Here is an 18,624-nt window from a genome sequence, read left to right on the forward strand (position 1 = left end):
CTGACCTAGGTTGAATGGACGAGAATACAAATACAGACTGTGGCGGCACAAGGTCGTTGTCGATGCTTACGACGACTTCAATCCTTTCGCACAATTGCGATCCATAATATCAACCCAATCCCACACCTATCACCAAAACCGTAACCAAGTTCAATCTCGCGAAGAACTTTGTCACTTTGTCAACATTCCCTCTTATACTCCCAAACCATGCATCTGGCCTGGAATCCCCCACAGAACTACCGCAGTCGGCCGGTGGCCGTGCTAGGCGCTGGCGTCCTGGGGCGAAGGATTGGTATGTTTCACCTCGTCGAAAGCATTACTGTAGCTCTTAGTAACTTTTGATTTGACCCTTGCAGCATGCATTTGGGCCTCCGCAGGCTACAACGTCAGCGTCCGAGATCCCAACCCGGAGCAGCGGACGGCAGGCGTGGCCTATGTGGAAGAGAATGTCGTGGCGTATGCGCAGAAGACCGGGCAGCTACCGGGCAAATGCCAGGCATTCCCGGACATCAAGGGCGCCGTCGACAACGCGTGGCTGGTTATCGAGGCCGTGCCCGAGAAGATCGAGCTGAAGATTGCGACGTTCGCGGAGCTTGAGGCTACTGCTCCGAGGGATTGCATCCTGGCCTCCAACTCCTCGTCGTACAAGTCCTCGGAGATGATCGTGGGCGTCTCTGACAGCGCCAAGGCCCGCATCCTCAACATGCACTACTACATGCCCCCGGCGTGTATGATCGTCGAGCTAATGACCGACGGGTATACCCACGAGGGCCTGATCCCCTTCATGGCGGAGCGCTCCAAGGAAGCGGCGACAAGCCCCTACGTGGCCCGCAAAGAATCGACGGGCTTCATTTTCAACCGCCTATGGGCGGCAGTCAAGCGCGAGGTGCTAACCATCCTGTCCGACGGCGTATCCGAACCCAAGGAGATAGACTCGATGTGGAACGAAATGTTTGTCAAGGGGAATACCCTGCCTTGTGAGATGATGGATCGTGCGTTGCCCCCTTGTCTTTGAAATCATTCCCATCCATTCGCTGCCAGCACGCTGACGGAACCACATAGGGGTCGGGCTGGATACTGTTGCGTTCATCGAAAAGCACTACATCGATGAGAGGGGGCTGTCCCCGGGAACGACGGTCGACTTCCTGCAGAAACACTACCTGAACGATGGCAAACTGGGCAATAAGTCCTCCAAGGGGGGTCTCTACCCGCCCGCCGAGCCCCAGGCAACCGCTCCGTCCACCCAATCGAAGCTCCTGGTTTTGGATCTGGGACTGTCCGCTGCTACATCCCCCTTGCAGTCCGGTGAGATCCTCGAGTTGACGACGGAGGGAAAGCTCCAACACTGTGTGGTGCCCCAGCAGGCCTTGCCGGACGGTCTGGGCGTTGACCGCGACAGTGGTCGCATCTTCTGGACCTGCATGGGCACCCCGGGAAAGATGGACGGCGCCGTGTACTCGGCCACCCTCGACGGCGGTGATATCCGCACGCTTGTGGCCCCCGGTACCGTCAACACTCCAAAGCAATTGGCGGTGCATGCCGCCGCGCAGAAGATCTACTTCTCCGACCGCGAGGGGGCATGTGTCTACCGGTGCGGCTTCGATGGCGCGGATTTGGAACTCCTGATTGACAACCGCTCGCGGACCGACACCGACTACGTCCGCCAGTGGTGTGTTGGCGTGGCGGTGGCTCCGACTCTAGGACGATTCTACTGGACACAAAAGGGACCCTCCAAGGGCGGCAAAGGACGCATCTTCTCCGCCTCCATCGCGACCCCGGTGGGCCAGTCGGCCAGTTCGCGGGACGACGTGCAGTGTATCCTGGGCGACCTCCCCGAGCCCATCGACCTCGAGATCGACGAGACGTCGCGCACACTTTACTGGACCGACCGCGGTGAACTCCCCTTCGGTAACTCGCTGAACAAGGTGACCCTGGATGCGGCGGGTCTCCCGGAGCCGCCCACGTCATCCCGGAAATATGAGATCGTCACCCGGAATCTGAACGAGGCAATCGGACTGACATTGGACCGGGAGCATGGCTGCGTCTATATCACCGACCTAGGGGGCAGCATCTACCGGTGTAACCTGGACGGCACGAAGAAGGAAAGACTGCATCTGGACGACTCTCGGGCGTTTGCGGGCATTATCCGCGTGTAATCGTATTCTTCAATGATTCCAAAGCTTAATCAGTCATCGACGAACCTAGTAACCGGTAATGGTAGATATCGGCGGCGGACCCACCGGGATGAGTGGCGACGGGGCAATCCGTTACCGCGGTTGGATCCGCTCGCCATCCCGAGCTACCCGAGGACGCGTCCGTAAAAGCCCTAACGTCTCCCCCCTTGGCGCTGTCTTCCCTCGGCAACCCGAGCTTGATCAACTCTACAATATCCCGACCGGTGTCATCTTTAGTAGATTCGTCGATATGTCCGGCCGTCGCCATCGCTCGGCCGTCGCGTGCCAGAAATGTCGGCAGCGCAAGGTGCGCTGTAGCCTCACGGTGACCGGGGTGCCCTGTATCGGCTGTACGCAGGATCGTACGCAGTGTATCATTCCCCATGCAAAAATGCCAACGTAAGAACAGGTCCCGTCGAGGATCTCCAGATCATCCACTCACGTGTCGGGCAGACCTAAGTGCCGACCGCATGCCTCGCCGTCATCCCCACTGTCGACTCCGCTGTCGAGTCCGCTGTCGCAGGAGGCTGGCATGGCCCAGACGAACCGACCTCAACTAACGCCCCCGACCTCGGTAGATGGTCCTTTCATCACACCGGAAGCTCATCAACCGCGCACATCGTCGCCGGAACAGATTCTGCACCCGGACGAGGAGCAGACGGGGGCTGAGATAGCCAACACAGTCCTGGGTCGGAGCGTCCAACAGGGCCAGGCGCCGTTCTATACGGGTATACATTCCTCCTTTGGTCGACTTTGATGATGATCATCGATGCTAACACGCCGCAATAGGCGAATCCCCGGGGTTCACGGCGGCCTTGGACTTGTGTTCTCCGACGCAGATCCCGGTGCCCCGGCATATTTTGATGCCATCCAAAACCTCGGGCTCCCTGTCCGACCAGGACCGGGAGTGGCTTCAGTACAAGGGGGTCTTCCGCCTCCCCCAGCCCAACACGTGCTACGAGCTGCTGCGCGCGTATTTTTACCACGTCCATCCCATCATGCCGGTCCTCGATGTCCGGGAGACGTTGCAGTCGTTCCCGGGCGGGGGGCCGAGCCAGGGTAACCTACTGCTGATCTGGAGCATGTTCTCTGTCGCGACCAACGTAAGTGTCGGGCACCCAGGCGTCGTTTGTCCAATTGCCACCGACTAATTTGAGATGGATAGTTCCTCAAGGAGGAGACCTGGCGTCTGGAGGGGTACCATTCGCGAAAGGAGATGAAGACCGACTTCTGCAGTCGCGCCACGGTAAGTGCAACCTGTTCCTCTGTTTCTTTTCCACGGTGATAGGCTGACGGCTACAGTGTCTGTACTACAACGGTGGGGAGACCGACAACACCGTTCTCCTGCAGTCGGCCCTACTCTTAGGATTCTACCACTCACAAACGGACATGCACACCAAGCCGTGGTATTGGACAGGGGTCGCCATCAGCCTGTGCCAGATCATGGGGCTGCACCGCTGCTCGGTGGTGGCACTGTCCAAGTCGTCCATTCCGCCTCCCCAAGTACGTCTTTGGCGCCGTCTGTGGTGGACCTGCTTCTTCCGCGACCGGTGGCTCAGCCTCACCTTGGGGCGGCCGCTGAGAATCAACCTCAACGACTGCGACACGGCCTGGCCGGCCGCCGCAGACCTGCTCGCCGACCTAGCGGGAGTGCCCGAGGCGATCGCCGCCATGTACATTCCGGACGACTTGGCCACCTTAGCCCAGTACTGGGTGCAGATGATCCACATGAGCAAGCTGCTGGGAGAGGTCCTGACCGTCTGCTACCAGCCCTGCGGGCCCAGCCCATCTGTGGAGCAGGTGGCCGCTCTGGAGGCCGATATGATGCGTCTCGACCTGCCTGAGGATGGGAGTCCCACGGAGACAACCCAAAGCCGCCTCGCGACCTTTTACCGCTACCACCTCCAACTTCATTACCAGTCAGTTTGTTTTCTTTTTTTGTTTCCCTTTTCTTTCCCCGCCGCCAGACAAGGGCTTGCGAGCGTTAGACTAACCGTCGCAGGGCGTTTCTGATCACCTTCTACCGCCGGTTCATTTCCAAAGCGCCCACCGGTCTCCCCGTAGCTCACCAGGAGAGCTGGTTGAGCCAGGTGCGACGGAAGATGGATTCGGCCGCCCTGCAGTCCAACGCCATCCTAGACAACATGGTGCGCGAGAAGCTACTGGACATGGCCGGCCCGATGACGTCAGTCCCCCCGTTTTGCCTTGTTGCCCTTAGTTATTAAAACTAATCGGGGACCTCTAGACCACCCTTGCTCGTGCCGGCCATGCACGTCCATCTACTCAACTGTAAATCGCAGGATCCCCTCTCCCGGCGCCTAGGCCTAAACAAACTAGATCTGTGTATGATGGTGCTCGAGCAGATGCAGCACACCTACCCGTGCGCTTCAATCTTCCGGGGGGTATTTCTCGCGGGTATCCGCCAGATCGTGCCGGGGTACATGGGACAGACGGCTATCCCGGGTCCGATGGCGTCGGAGACGATGCCGGTGGAGGAGTGTGGGTCGGATAGCCCGCTGGCGGGCATCAACGTGAGCGACGACGTGATCGACGCGCTGCTGGACGAGGCGTCGATCATCAACCTGTGGGAGTCGATCAACGGGATGTAGGGGGCGTCGACACCTACTACGTAGTAAGTCAGGGTCATCTTCGTCGCGTCAGGTCGACTACATTTTGAGTCGATCTGCGACCCACAGTCCGTCAGGGGCAGGAATGTGGATCTCGAGGGTCAAAACTGTGGCAAGAGACGCGTATTCCAGCATCGCCAGCTCTCTTCCCTGTCTGCTGGTCACTGGGAAGCGATGTGAGATAGCTGATGGGGCGTGTCGGTCTAAACCGATGAAGATGATCAAAACATCAATGGAATTGGCGGCCAAGTCCTACCAGCAATTGGATGGTGGATAGATCAGAAATCCATCGCAGAGTCGGCCAGCCGCAACAGACCTGTGTTGTCACGTGACCCCTTGACGCGTCACTGATATTGGCATATGTCCACCGGGGGGAAGACAACATCAGGACATCATGATATTGATGATTGAATTTAAGTATTGAATTGATCAAATTGTCTATAGCGTTCTGCAGTACTCGACATTCTCCACGGTGGGTCAGTGGATTACCCTCTGCGCTTGTGGATCTGGCTTGGCGAGAACGATGACTGTCAATGATATTGATCAAAGTCATAGCCTAGTGATAATTATATAGATAATTCGGATCTAGAAGAATAATGAAGTCTGCATTTATACGTCCAATTGGCATGCGGGTCTGGTTTCCATGATTATTGACGGCTCCATAGAATATTGCGCTACAAATACTAAGATATATATTGTGCCAGATTATTGGATGTAACCAAGTCAAGTCAACTACACAACAGATTTTCATATCGTCTTAGGTCTTGTGGATCGAGATAATTTACGAGAATCCTATATACCTTGACGAACTTGTCAAAATGTCACTGTTGGAGTGTTCTACTAAAAACAGAGACACGCGATCAGCCAGCGGCCGAGCATGTCAGCTGACCTGCAGGAATTGCTCACGCATGTTGCATTTAACTCCTCATCTTTCTGCAACGTTTCACATTATTCTCATAATAATAGGGGTCATCGAAATCCTCAATGCTTCAACGGTTTTCATCGGTCCCCACTCGGTACCCATGGGTCTTCCCATATATATGCATCCCGGGATAGAGTATACCGCCCTAGATGGGGAGACTAGGGAGCCACCATCCCTGACGTCGATGAAAGGCATTGAACTACACCATTATTCACAGCAAAGCGAGTGGGCTGTGATCTCTGTTACCTACTGTCAAAAGGCTTGGGCTTCGTGGTGGCGTCCTTGGCCGCGGATCCCTTCAAACTTTTCTCGAACGCCTGCTTATCCAAGACCTTGTCGATCCCTACCATAAACATCCGACAGATCTGACTCAGGAGGGAATCGTCTCAGGAACGTCCAAACAAACATCAACCTGTTTGGGTCCTATCTCGATCACGCCGTAGGCAATGCTCATTCAGCTCGAGAAATCACAAGATATGCCCCGTCGAAATGGAAACTTCAGCACCCTAGTGATGTACAAGGATACTAGGCTCGCGTGACCTAGGAACGAGGGTGATTTCCTAACCTTACTTCACTCGAAAACAACTGTCCTCCCTGCGTTCGCCGCCCAATAACCGTATTTCCCGCGCAGACTCCCTCCGACCACATCCTGATGGATTCTAAAGATGCCCACGGCTCGATGTTCTCTTGTAATTCTCATGCTCAATATCCCCATCGAGGATCGATCTCAGCGTTCCAAAGCCAGAGGACCATCGCCCCCGACGGAGACACGTGACATCGACCAGCCCTAGACTCATGTCATCTACTGTGCATCGCGCTTCCTCCCCCTCCATTTCCGGTATTGTCCATGAAACGCACCTCTCGTGATATCACGAGCATGATTATGAAGACCTCGGCTGCCGCGGAATGCAATCACCCCAAGCGGAGTGGTGCAGGAAATTGTGCCATGAACGTTCTCCAACGGCCGGGAGGCCAATCCGTAGGGCACAGCCCCGGAGTGGGGATAGAATGGTCCCTTCCGGAAAGTAGGTATGCTGCGAGATCAATAGTCTGTGGCTTGTTCAACTAGAAAGTGGATCTGTCCGTGCTGGCGAAGGTTAAGACACCGGTCAACATCCATTCCCACGGCAGATAAGGACTGGACGGAACGTTCCCCGGGAGTGACCTTCAGGAGAGACCTGGGAGGCCCTGACAGTCAATTTCCCACAGGATAGAGACCAGCTGAACTCGCGGTTCGGCGTGATCCTTCGCCCAATTAGTGTGTCTACAGTGTGGATGATCGGCAACGGCGCTGGCGGAATCCGGCAATTTGCGGGGGCCCATGGCAGCCGGATGCTCCACCCTTCAGCGCAACCACGGCGGATGTAGGCTCTGCGCCAGGGTCCAATCTCCACCATTCAGCTGGCATGCTTCCTCGATCAGCTCTTGCCCTGGCACCGGGACCGATCCATAGGGCTACTGACAGGAACCTCTCCGCCAGAGACGTCGACACACCGCAGAGGAGCAGACAGACTGGATGTCGCCGGAGGAGACGAGGAGGACTTTCCTGAGGGATGGCCTGAAGCATGGGATTTTGGTTATGGACGCGGTAGAGGCTTCCTCCTGTCTCATGGATCGATGCAACGACAGGACGGCGGGTTCTCCCGGGACCATCCACCGCCACAGCTGAAGTCGGTGGTTCCAATCCTTCCGTCCACCGACTGACTGTCCACTCCTGGCGCCGCTGGTGCCAAACTAGAGAGGCATAGATCGTCGCGACGGGCCTGAAGCGTTGCATGACAGCGGCCATCTATATAAACCCATTGAAGGGTATCCATGTCGCTCCAGAAGCAAACCAAAAGCAAAATTCCCTCCTTGCCCCCCTCGATCTTTTCCGAACCGTCAACGCCACTCTTTTGTTCATCTTTTTTGATCACCCCCTCTTTCGCAGTCATGGTCAAGTCCAATCTTGTGCTCTCGCTGGCCCTGGCCTCAACGGCCTTGGCCACCGCCGGCGGTATCAGCGCACCGCCCACCGCCTTCAAGGCTGATGGCTCGCAGCTCACCTGCAGGGAACAATTCGACTTGTGCAGCACTCGGCCAAATACCGTTAAGCCAGTCTGCAATAGGGAACTCGAGGAATGCAAGAAGGCGGAGAGTGGAAAGCGTTCCATCGAGAGAGAGGACGAGCCTGTGCAGTGCGTAAATGACTTCAACGCGTGTGTCACTAAGCCGGGGTCCAACAAGGCTGCCTGCCAACTCACGCGCAGCCTGTGCAAGGAGTGTGTGACCAAGGACAACAAGTGTCGCACTAAGCCAGGTGCCATGATGCCTGTCTGCGACGGTCAACTGCAGAACTGTCTGCAAAAGGCGGACATCGGAAAGCGCGTGACCAAGAGAGACGACCGGGACGCGCCTGCCAAGTGCGAAAAGGAACTCAACGAATGTCGCACCAAACCGGGTGCCATCCAGGCTGTCTGCACCGCCGAACACGAGGACTGCATCAATGACGACAGTGACGATACTCCGACATCCTCTGAGGACCCAGCGCCCTTGCCCTCGTCCACCGCCAAGACCCTCGAGGGCTGCACGACTGAGTTCAAGGAGTGTCTTGCCAAGCCCGATGCCGACGAGGGCGATTGCAAGAGCGCCCAAGCCATCTGCGAGCACAGTCACCAGGGCCTCAACCCCTCGGTTTCCGTTGGACCCAGCCCGACCGCGGATCCCAAGGACTGCGATGCGGAATTCGACGAGTGCCGCACCAAGCCCGGCGCCAACATGGCCGCCTGCAAGGGTGCTCAGACCCAGTGCGAGAACGGTGGTTCCAGCAGTTCGACTACTGCCGAACCCGCCCCGACCGCGGGTCCCAAGGACTGCGACGCCGAATTCAACGAGTGCCGCGCCGCCCCCGGTGCCAACATGGCCGCCTGCAAGGGCGCTCAAGCCCAGTGCGAGCACGGTGGTCTCCAGGGTCCCGGCTCGGGCTCTGGCACCAGCAACACCCTCTCGCCTTCCGCTTCGTCCTCCATCACGCCGACCTCCGCCCCCCCTGTCTCTACCTCGTACCCGGCCTCCGCTGCCAGCCGCATGGGACAGTTCAGCAACTCCTTCCTAGCTGTCTTCTGCGTGGCGATTGGCTTCTTCTAGATGGGTAAATCTATGTATCCTGACGTGGTAGAAGACACTCTTTTATATATCACTCGCTTGTCTTACTAGTGCACAGACTTTCCTTTGTTACGTTTCTTTTACCTAGCTTCACTTTTTCTTGTTTTTCACTTCTCACCTGTTGCTTGTACTTAACTTGATACTCAAACTCTACAGGAGTATCTCATTAATCTAGTTTGTGTTGATCTGTGGCGTTATATTTTATATAGATCTCATGGTCTGGGGATGGCCTTCTCTAATTATCCCCTTTCCTGGCACTAAAGCATCTGTCTCCGTGTATTTCGGTGTCTTCACACCGTAGCAGAAAAAGAGTAAATGACCTCCCGTCGCTGATAAGAGATTTGACACACAGACGTAGTGGGGAATCTTTCAAGTAATCCTTTAAAATACCACAACCGCGACAGTGGGCTATTGATCCACCGTCCCAGAGACATTCCTTAATGGTAAATATTATTATTAATTAGTCAGGGCTTGATCGCCATACCGTTAGGTGTGCCAGCATCGCGAAATCACGCCACCGACTTGTGCCACATCTGTATCAGGGGTTATTGAAGACAGAGTTGCCAAACTGTGGGTGAACCAGTGGAAATACCCAAAAGGTTCTCATCGGTAGCTATGGGACACTAGTCATCGCGAAACGTGTGGTTTGTACTCCAACATGCACAAGATGTTGAGGGCACCTTTCTCCAGGACCGGACATCAATCAGATAATTCAGAAACGACATCTAAGAAGTGTTCAGACACCTCGCATTGTTCCCAGGCCACCTCGTCGTAGCATATGCGGAGTTAAATGCTGGCGCGGGACTGCAAATCAGCTTGACGATCGGTGGATTGGATGAATGGGTGAAGAAATGTAGAAAAGACTGACGTGGGGCATTCGGCGGTGATTCGGTGACAGCAAATGCCAGCTAGATGGCCATGGATCGAACGGATTGCCAACTCGGCCATCTCAGAGTCTACCAACAGGTTCATGTTGGAAAGATAGCGGCAGCTACGTTCCAGAACCCAGGTAGTGTGTCGAGCTTCTGGCGACGGGTCGTGAGACTCGTCGGTTAAATTGTCACGAAGCGGCACTACTCGATTGCCCAGGCTCAAGTCTTGTGAAATGGCCGCGGTCCTAAGGCAGTGGAAGAGTCGACCCGCGTAATCTCCGAGGTGTAGAAGGAAGCCGTATTGCCGACACCTCTCATGAGGATCGAGGGAAATGTCGTTTGGGCTACTCGCCAGCAGCCAATCGATATTGCTCCCTCCCCACCAAGAGTTGCCTTGCCATACGGTGGGAGCCGCTGGGTTACCTGTGTTTACTTCAGTATCTTCAAAGCTATTCAGAGAGGACATACCGTCTCCCTTGTAGTAACCAGATGGACTGGGGGTCGGGGGGGACGACATGGTGGTAATAGAAGATCAAAGAAGTTCGTTATGGATTTCCGAAATTAGATGTTGATCCGAAAGAAGATGTTGAGGTAAACAAGGCTTTGGGGGGGGGAGGATAGGCAATGTAAACATCACTGACTGTCCGGATTAGGCAGGTGCAAGGTGAGAAAGAGTATTGGCATAAAATTGACTATTTGTGTGCTTGGATACATGATGGAAGAGCAAGTGAATATCGAGACTCAGGAGAAGTACACTTGAAGAAGACGATCATCACTCCAACAACCCTCGGATGTATCACTTGCACAATCAGAAAAGGTCCCGCACGCATCTACGATGACACTCGTACTTTCATCATCAGAGCTATCGGTATATTCCCATTCGCTCTCTGGAGGATCAACTTCGTTCATATGCCAAGGACGAAACCAATAGAAGGCATCATCCTTACACCCATTCCCACACCCGAACACGAAGCCGACATGCCGGCAGTCTGGACACCACCTGCTCTCGTAGCGCGGTCGTCTCATCGGCCAGTTGCCGCCACAGTTGCGGCCGACATACGCATGGATGGCCGCATCGAACTCACAGTATTCCCCAGGCCGTTCATACGGGTAGTGTTTCCGGGCGTTCCGTTGGCGCTCCTCTTCCGCCTCTAGTTGATCCTCCGTCAAGACGAAAATCCCATTGATATAATGAGCCTGCCATGCTTCAGTACGTTGTCGGACTTGTCTCTCAAGCTTGGGTTGTGGCACCGTCCAATACAGAAGCCGGAAGGCTCGGTATCGGCGCAGCATTTGCTCCAGGCGAGGGTCATGGGTATTGACAGCCCGAGGGCACTTTCGGATGGTCTCGAGACACTTTTGTTGGTATGGCGAGTCGCGAGGGAATTGATGAAAGCCAAACCAGCCGGCGAATCGGTCGCGGCGGAGCATCGCAGCCACCCGTCCCGGGAGCGTATCCAGTCGCGTGTCAAGGAAAAAGTCCGTGTCCATGACCAGTGCCTGAAGGTTGCCGAATACACGTGCGAACTTGCGATACTCCGGATTGCGGCTGTGATCCGAGTCCTCATGCTCCCCACAGCCGCCGTGGACAAGAAAGTCGCAGCCATATTGGATTAGGGCCCAGTCTGCAATCTCATCGAGCTGCCATGTTTCAGCCTGTACCCTGATGCGTCCGATGTTTTGCAGCTGGCAGAACGGCAGAAAAACAATGTTATGATCGGGGCGGCGATCACCGGGATAGCAGATGGACTCGACGGCTTTGCCATCCATCTGCCAGTCACGACGGCGGGAATGGTCGAGGCAAACCACAATATTTTTGGGATGCTCCGCCTGGGCATTCAACGTGCGCACCATCGTATTCAGCTTCTTCCACAACGACACAATCTCTCCCGGCTCCTGTGGATCGGGAGGCAGGATGTGGACGAAGAGCTGTGCCTTGTGGAAGGGGAATTTTTGGCGGTGGATGGGATGCTCTGAGTAGACGGTACACCATCGCCAAGTGATCTTCAGGCGGCGGCAGTATATGATGTGGTATGCCGGGTCCATCCAGTGTCCACCGTAGCATGGATGGATATACACATCCCACTTGTCGTACATACGTTCTGCGAGGTCTTCATATATGCCGCGGGATGTCCGGAGGAGGGTGGTTAGGTTGAAAGAATGGCCAATTACTGACTCCCAGATCATCAACCGCGTCTCTGACGGAAGCTTCCCAAAGAGGCCTAAGGATGGAGGAGGCATAGTTGAGTGACTGGTAGACCTTGATATTTGGAGGTTTTAGTAGAGTGGTGTAATCCAAGTAAAGATGCTTGATAGTGAGTAAAGTGAGGATGTTGGAGGGGAAGAACTGTCGGGAGTGGGGGAAGTCGATAATTGTCGGTGCCACATGGCCCAAGTCCCGACGTTCCTGGTGTCATCATGACATGAGATGTATATCAGGGCCGGGATGGACTGCGCAAACCATAATATGACTCATACCTCAAGGATGGGTTTCAAGTTACCCAAAAGGTGAAGTGGACGAAAATGCTACTCTGCCATACCATAGCATCTAGGGTGTCCTAGGTCGCACTCATGCCATCCCTTGGTGAAGATATTAGTATGTCTTGATCAATAATGGAACTTCCTGTAGCCAAAGTAGTTCCTACGTCTAGATTTCAGAACCGGTCTAATCCCACTACTGATGTAGCCACACTAGCTCCGACACCGGGCAGGGATACAGCCTTCCGTGACTCTGATCCGGGTGCAAGGGAAGGTGGAAATGTTGAGCGTTGACAATGCAATAAAGCCATCAGATCTGAACATAGACAACCAATTTGGATTCCCGTGGCACATCTAAGGTGTCTCCGAAATATTGTACACCAGCTTCTTCCCGCTGACCTTGTCCGCCTGCAGCAGTTGAAGCCCATCCAGAACACCTTGGAGGCCTCCAGGTTTCACCTCGATGGGATGAGGCTTAATGATGCCAGCCGCCAGCAGGGGCTCCGCAATCGTCCAGAATTCCTCAGCAAACGCCTTGTCCTCCGGCCGCGCCGCCCAGAAGTCGGGGCCAAACATGAAGTCTTCCCCCATGATCGTGTATCCCACCGTCCAACGGCTGTTCACGTTTTCCCGCTCAACGGACACGGGCAGCAGCGCGCTGTACTCGCCGCCCTGAGTCGAAATTGCCGTATCGCAGTACTTCGCGCTGTCTTCAATCGCGATGGTATCAAAGACCAGTTGAAGCCGGTCCCCCGTGGCCGCCCGGATCGCCGCCGCCGAGGTAGGATCGTGGTAGTCGTAGACCGCATCGGCCCCTAGGCCCTGGACGAGACCGAAGTTATGCGGCGAGCAGGTGGTCAGTACCCGGTAGCCGGACAGTTTGGCGAACTGGATGGCGAGCGTGCCGGTCGCGGTCGACCCGCCGTAGATGAGGAGAGGCTCGGGGGTCTCCCGGGGCGCTGTCGGAAGAGCGAGCTTCAAACTCTGGTAGAGTCCCTGCCCCACGGTCACAATGCCGACGCCGAGCGCGGCAGCTTCCTGGAAGCTGAGGGTCTCGGGGATATGCATCTGGACATCCCCCTTGACGACGATGTACTCGGCAAATGCGCCATCCTCGTGCTGCACGACGTTCCCGCCGTGCGCGACGCCCGCGATGCGATCACCTCTCCGGAAGGGCTTCTGGACAGCCTTTCCCACTTCCTGGACCACGCCAGCATAGTCGCACCCGACCAGGCAGCCGGGCGCGGCGAGGAAGGCTATGTGCTTCCAATCAGTCGGGTTCAAGGCCACCGCTTCGGTTTTGACGAGGATGTAGTCGTCCCGTAGGGTGGGAAGGGGCCGGTCGGATACCAAGCCCGCCCGCTCCGGTGCAATAACGACGACGGCTTTTTGTGTCGCCATTTGGTGGAATTGTGTGTGGTCGGGAGTGTTTCGGGGGTGTGTTTGACGGGGACTTGCGACGGACTGTAAAGCTCGTATGTTGGTCGACGATTGTCAGTCCCGCCCGAACAACGCATGCAACAACCGGGCTGCAGATACGTCAAGAGCGATATAAGGGGGTTTCATGTCAAAAATGGACGTGTACGTCATCAACAACCCTGGTACCATACGGCGGGATGCCGAATCCGGCGAGTTTGGCCCCCTCGGCGTCGTTCGGATCTGGTCTTCCGCCTATAATATGAAGACACCGGAACAGAGCCTGGTGCGGTATAACTACATCTCCCATCTTTGCTGGAATAATTTGTATCCTACATGGGATGAAACTGCTATTGAGTCTGTCTATGGAACAATGATGAACGCCGGGAGGACCGCTGTGCAAGTATGGAGTAGACACATTTTAGACACGGCCGCCGTAAAGTGATTGAAGCCATGATACAATGAGAAATAAGTTGCTATCGAATTGACAATGGTGGTAAGGAGACGGGTATGAGGCATGGTGGTGAAGGTGATGTTGCCCTAGTCCGCCCTCCGACAGGCCATGAATATGAATGAACGCTGTCAACCACCGGCAGAGCCTTTTCGGCTATGCAGAACAACGTATGCTAGGCCATCAACCTAGAAGGAGAGATCAAGGAATAATCACAATTTTGCCCTGCCCGATACCCCTTGAATGTGCCGATTCATACGCCTCTCGCACGTCGTCCAGCGACACGGTCTTTAGCACCAACCCCTTGATCTTCCCGCTCAGAATATGTCGCGAGATGCGCTCCATACTCTTCCTCGACGGTTCCACGATGAAGAACAGGGCCCGCACTCCCTCCTTTTCCACGCCAATGTCGCTGCGACGGTGTTCGTCGACAAACCCCCAACTGGCGGAATCAACAGAGATGAGGGTGCCATCAGGCTTGATCACGCTCCAGCAGTCGCGAAGCACCTGGGATCCGACGACATCGACGATCAGGTCAAACGGATGTAACGCGCTAAAGTCGGTGTACTCGACCACCTCGTGGGCACCGATCGAGCGGAGGAAGGCTTCATTGCGCTGGCGGGAGCTGGTCGCCGCCACGACATGATGACCAGCGGCGACGGCGAACTGCACGAGATACACGCCCACGCCCCCGCTGGCCCCGGTAATCAGAATGCGCTTGGGGTGCGACTGTGTGGTTTCCAGTCCCCCATGCACGAACAGGGCCTGATCTGCCGTCATGGCGCTAAGCGGCAGCGCGGCCGCTTCCTCCCAGGACAGATGGTCCGGTTTGTGGACCGCCTCTTCGGTCGTGACAACGGCATATTCGGCCCACATTCCGCCCCGATTGCCGTGTGACATTCCATAGACGTGGTCTCCGACATTGTATTCATCCACACTTTGGTGCTTGTCGACGATGATGCCGGCAAAATCGTTGCCTAAGAGGGCATGGTTGGGGGGGTACAACTCGTTCCACTCGAGGTTGTCGCGGATCACGGTTGAGGCTTTGACCTGGATGAGCAATTCGCCGGGCTGGGACACCTGGGGTTTGGGGATATTGTCATGGACCTCAATCGCCGACGAGGGGGCGGGATGATGTGGGACGCCATATGGCGTGCCGTCGGGGGAGGTTGCGCGTACTCGCGCGGCTTTCATGTTGGCGATGTGAGTGTAAACAAATGTCACTGCCTATTGTTATGGCGATTGGTAGGTATTTTCAATATTCGGTCCTTGGGATGGTGGGGGGTGCGGGGTATATAGGATAGATTGGTCGATGCGCACAAATGTCTCACCGAGAGCATTGGCGCTGACAGGATCGGGATGTCCGTCTGCCCCACGTCTGACCCAGGTCCGTTTCCTATCCTGTACAGTGCAATACTCCCACAGAGACACATGTGCCTTGGTTGACGTCATCACGTTACGCAATGTGTGCTGGTGGGACGTGTCATGATTCAAATTGCCCTCGCCAGACGGACTGCTCGCCCGTAAACCTAAGGTCACCAACGCGTATCACTCCTTGTACATGCGCGTGGTCTCGTGGTGGATTCCGCCCCCACCCGTCCCGTGGGGCGCGTTCCTCGACCCCGAAGCGGCTCGACAAGGCCCGGTACGACAGATCCTCGACGCCAGCAACAACAGATTCGTCAAAGCGACCCCGTACATCATCAGGTATCAGGCTGGTCCGGGGCAAGAACGCTGTGGAAGTCTCCCTCCAGGCGGCCGGCAATCTCTGGACTGCGGGATCAACGATGGCCTGGGCGCCATCAGCCCGCACGCCCCGAGTCCCGACACCCCCGGATGTCGTGCGACCCCCCCTGATATCCCTCAAACCACACTTGGGACTTTTGGCACGACTTGTAGTTGTACTCGGCCAAAGCGTACCGGTTTCCGGCCCACGTGCGTAGCGATTTCCTCGGCATGCCGAAGGATGCTCAGAGTCTCTAGGCGCCCCGGCGGCGAAACTACCAGCGGATCGCCGAGTACCCCTAGATTGAATACCACGTCATCACAGACACCGTGCTCTACCCTGGGCTGGCATGCTCGTCACGGCCATGGAGGGCGTTCTGCGCACTGCGGACCCCCCCCCCCCCCCCCTCCCCGGCACGTCATGTTCGAGCGCGGCCTTGTCATCTGAAGAGACGCATCAGTTTCCACCCCCACGGCGCCTATCAAGATGGACAGTCGATGTTTCTTAGGTTGGCTTTCTTATAACCTCAGAAGTAATATATCGTTGGGTACAACGTTCAGGCTAAGCCCTATACCAAGAGTTGGTCAACTTTTTGGCGTAGCGGCTATAATACATAGATCCATTACCACGACAACAAACCGGTGGCAGAAGCGGTTGAGAAGGTAGGATGGATAGAATTGATCTAACGGACAAAACATGGAAGCAGCAGATATTTTCAGACCTTCAGAATGGAGAACTAAATAGACGTGCCAGCTCAAAAATGCAGATGAAGCACAATTTAGTAACTAGAACTATATAGGGAATCGGGAGCTCCAGGTCAACGTCAAGACCCAGTCATATATTTTGAGCATGTTAACACTCTATATCACCCGGCATAGACGACCCCTCTCATCCCACTCAAAACGATCAAACCCCACCGACGTAACACCGTAGAACACTCCATTTGGGTCTACTACGTTTTTAATCGCCTCAAGCCGTTCGTACATTCCCCCGTAGAACGTCGTTTTCACGTCCCGCTCCGCCCAATGCCCCTCGTTCTTGTAAGAACCCGCCTCCGGTGCCACAGCGTCATACAGTGGCAGGATTTCCTCCACCAACTCCTGCTGTACGTCTAGACCTCCTGACTCCCCCGCGTTGATCATCAGCGAGCTGTACGCCGCGTGGAAGGTTGGCTGTACCGCGTTGGGGGCAATCGGCGGCGCGGTGTCGTTGCGCATAGCGTTGATGACGTTGAGCGCGATCACCGTGTAGGAATACCCCCGGTCTGCAATCGCTCGGAGCGTGCTGTCCAGCGCTGTTGTGTCCCCGTCCATCAGCTGGCGCGGGACGAACCGTCCGGCAACGGCCGGAGGAAGAGCCAACTCGGCCAAGAGCGGCGCGATCTCTGCCGCAAATAGATCGTGATAGCTCTGCGCCTGAGTTACACGCATTCTCAGCGATCGGGCTGTCAACCGCCCCCCCGATGACTCCGCGAGTGCCGCCATCAAGGGCTGCAAGGACAATAGCAGCGACGCGCGGGTGTGACCCGGCGCCAGCACGCCCGTCACGGCCAGCGTCTCGTTCGCGAGCACGTATTCGGCCACGATACCCTGGTCCAGGAGGGGCTTCAGTTGGTGGTGGAAGGTGTGCACGGCCTTCCAGTAGGACTCGACGCCCCCAGCCTCGCGCACCCCGAACGAGAACGCCGCGTTGGCAGTGATCTCGTTGGGGAACGCCCGCACCGTGGCCGAGAGGACCACCCCGAACGACCCCGGGCTGCCGCCGGACAGCGCCCAGTAAAGATCAGGCTTCTGCGTTGGGGTGGCTACGACATGCGCCCCGTCCGCCGTCACCAGCTCCCACTCCAGTACCTGGTCGGCCGCGAAGCCGTACCGTCCCGCAAGATAACCGTGGCCGCCGCCGCCGAGATACCCACCGGCCTATCTATGTAAGCGTTAAAGCTTTGGGGGGAGGAGAAGGAACGGTACCATCTTGACCGTCGGGCATGCCCCGGCCACCACGGTGTATCCCTCCCCTGACGCGTGCGCCCCCGCGGCTCCACCTTCCGCGCCCGTCTGTACGCGCAGCGCAGGCCCGGAATAGTATGCGGAGGAATAGTGGCGGATGAAGGTGGTCTCGTTGTAGTGATGCATCCACAGAGACAACGCCCCCTTTCCAGTGCTCTGGCCGTAGAAGCTACGTCGGTTAAATTCGCTTACCACGTGCGACTCAGATTGAAGAACTCACTCGTGTCCGGAGTTGTTGATCACTAGACGAATGTTGTGCGTTCGAGCGAAGCGAATGCCGGCCCGGACGTCATCAATCGACCGGACCTCGATTGAGTAGGCGGCATAGTTACCCAACTCGCATCGTGTCGCTCGCGGGGTAAACGGAGTGCAGTCGTCGTTCAAGAAGTAGGGGAGCATGAACTCCGCGGGTAGAGGGAGACTGGGCCAGACGTCAGTAGAGAGATCCTCCTGCACATTGGGGTCTTCGCGTACCTGAGCTGAGGTTGAGCCCAGTTCGCGGTCACCGCGAGACATTTGGCTTCATCGTAGGTTGGGTCGTGACACACCGATCCCACCGGTACCGTCGCGATCAAACGGCCTTCTACAGTCTGGTTGAGCTGAGACCACAGCTGCGGCTGCGGCCATCCCACGTCCCCGGGGATGTATTTGCAGTGTCGGGTTGTGTGGACCGCTACAGGCGGCTCAGATCCGATAACTGTCTGAGCAGATGCTGCTGAAACGGCCTGTAGTATGAGCGCCGTTGCGATTGTGGGAACAAGCATGATGAATATCAGATTCCTTCAAGATGGACATATCAACACGACTC

The 18,624-nt window shown here is 56.2% G+C and overlaps 10 protein-coding genes across 10 annotated transcripts; 4 read left to right on the forward strand and 6 right to left on the reverse strand.

Moving 5' to 3' along the window:
- Window positions 1–207: 207 nt before the first annotated feature.
- Window positions 208–2,144, forward strand: P168DRAFT_255738 (NAD(P)-binding protein; the record flags this gene model as incomplete). Its single annotated transcript, XM_024834482.1, is given in 3 exon segments — window positions 208–306; window positions 326–992; window positions 1,063–2,144. Coding segments are annotated over 3 exon segments (1,848 nt in total), but the record flags the coding sequence as incomplete, so codon positions are not given.
- Window positions 2,145–2,424: 280 nt separating this feature from the next.
- Window positions 2,425–4,783, forward strand: P168DRAFT_238167 (Zn(II)2Cys6 transcription factor; the record flags this gene model as incomplete). Its single annotated transcript, XM_024833601.1, has 7 exons — window positions 2,425–2,573; window positions 2,604–2,902; window positions 2,964–3,277; window positions 3,340–3,420; window positions 3,501–4,093; window positions 4,177–4,359; window positions 4,420–4,783. The coding sequence occupies 7 exons, from the start codon at window positions 2,425–2,427 to the stop codon at window positions 4,781–4,783; spliced, it is 1,983 nt and encodes a 660-aa protein (XP_024692018.1).
- Window positions 4,784–6,987: 2,204 nt separating this feature from the next.
- On the reverse strand, window positions 6,988–7,500 carry P168DRAFT_319953 (uncharacterized protein; the record flags this gene model as incomplete). Its single annotated transcript, XM_024840326.1, has 2 exons — window positions 6,988–7,132; window positions 7,187–7,500. The coding sequence occupies 2 exons, from the start codon at window positions 7,498–7,500 to the stop codon at window positions 6,988–6,990; spliced, it is 459 nt and encodes a 152-aa protein (XP_024692019.1).
- A 109-nt stretch (window positions 7,501–7,609) lies between these two features.
- P168DRAFT_305701 (uncharacterized protein) lies at window positions 7,610–8,985 on the forward strand. The gene has a single exon (XM_024838959.1). The coding sequence runs from the start codon at window positions 7,656–7,658 to the stop codon at window positions 8,847–8,849; it is 1,194 nt and encodes a 397-aa protein (XP_024692020.1). The 5' UTR covers window positions 7,610–7,655; the 3' UTR covers window positions 8,850–8,985.
- Window positions 8,986–9,393: 408 nt separating this feature from the next.
- P168DRAFT_346124 (uncharacterized protein) lies at window positions 9,394–10,256 on the reverse strand (the record flags this gene model as incomplete). The annotated part of the gene is made up of 2 exons (XM_024841872.1): window positions 9,394–10,162; window positions 10,208–10,256. The coding sequence occupies 2 exons, from the start codon at window positions 10,254–10,256 to the stop codon at window positions 9,654–9,656; spliced, it is 558 nt and encodes a 185-aa protein (XP_024692021.1). The 3' UTR covers window positions 9,394–9,653.
- A 167-nt stretch (window positions 10,257–10,423) lies between these two features.
- On the reverse strand, window positions 10,424–12,093 carry P168DRAFT_305703 (uncharacterized protein). Its single transcript, XM_024838960.1, has one exon. It carries the CDS (start codon window positions 11,978–11,980, stop codon window positions 10,481–10,483), a length of 1,500 nt encoding a protein of 499 aa, XP_024692022.1. The 5' UTR covers window positions 11,981–12,093; the 3' UTR covers window positions 10,424–10,480.
- A 478-nt stretch (window positions 12,094–12,571) lies between these two features.
- On the reverse strand, window positions 12,572–13,743 carry P168DRAFT_328451 (zinc-binding alcohol dehydrogenase family protein; the record flags this gene model as incomplete). The annotated part of the gene is made up of 1 exon (XM_024841357.1): window positions 12,572–13,743. Exon 1 carries the CDS (start codon window positions 13,616–13,618, stop codon window positions 12,572–12,574), a length of 1,047 nt encoding a protein of 348 aa, XP_024692023.1. The 5' UTR covers window positions 13,619–13,743.
- A 221-nt stretch (window positions 13,744–13,964) lies between these two features.
- P168DRAFT_291540 (NADP-dependent oxidoreductase) lies at window positions 13,965–15,342 on the reverse strand. The gene has a single exon (XM_024837426.1). It carries the CDS (start codon window positions 15,276–15,278, stop codon window positions 14,286–14,288), a length of 993 nt encoding a protein of 330 aa, XP_024692024.1. The 5' UTR covers window positions 15,279–15,342; the 3' UTR covers window positions 13,965–14,285.
- A 284-nt stretch (window positions 15,343–15,626) lies between these two features.
- On the forward strand, window positions 15,627–16,112 carry P168DRAFT_328453 (uncharacterized protein; the record flags this gene model as incomplete). Its single annotated transcript, XM_024841358.1, has 3 exons — window positions 15,627–15,925; window positions 16,000–16,019; window positions 16,068–16,112. The coding sequence occupies exons 1-3, from the start codon at window positions 15,646–15,648 to the stop codon at window positions 16,110–16,112; spliced, it is 345 nt and encodes a 114-aa protein (XP_024692025.1). The 5' UTR covers window positions 15,627–15,645.
- A 558-nt stretch (window positions 16,113–16,670) lies between these two features.
- P168DRAFT_283173 (putative isoamyl alcohol oxidase) lies at window positions 16,671–18,580 on the reverse strand (the record flags this gene model as incomplete). The annotated part of the gene is made up of 4 exons (XM_024836030.1): window positions 16,671–17,729; window positions 17,778–17,985; window positions 18,037–18,237; window positions 18,291–18,580. 4 exons carry the CDS (start codon window positions 18,578–18,580, stop codon window positions 16,671–16,673), a joined length of 1,758 nt encoding a protein of 585 aa, XP_024692026.1.
- Window positions 18,581–18,624: the final 44 nt, after the last annotated feature.

The sequence above is a fragment of the Aspergillus campestris genome, assembly GCF_002847485.1.
Source record: "Aspergillus campestris IBT 28561 chromosome Unknown P168scaffold_8, whole genome shotgun sequence".
Lineage (NCBI taxonomy): Eukaryota > Fungi > Ascomycota > Eurotiomycetes > Eurotiales > Aspergillaceae > Aspergillus > Aspergillus campestris.

What these genes read in the sequence shown, in the direction of transcription:
- P168DRAFT_305701 (XM_024838959.1), top strand. Translation starts at nt 7,656, where the DNA reads ATGGTCAAGTCCAATCTTGTGCTCTCGCTGGCCCTGGCCTCAACGGCC.
- P168DRAFT_305703 (XM_024838960.1), bottom strand. Translation starts at nt 11,980, where the DNA reads ATGCCTCCTCCATCCTTAGGCCTCTTTGGGAAGCTTCCGTCAGAGACG.
- P168DRAFT_291540 (XM_024837426.1), bottom strand. Translation starts at nt 15,278, where the DNA reads ATGAAAGCCGCGCGAGTACGCGCAACCTCCCCCGACGGCACGCCATAT.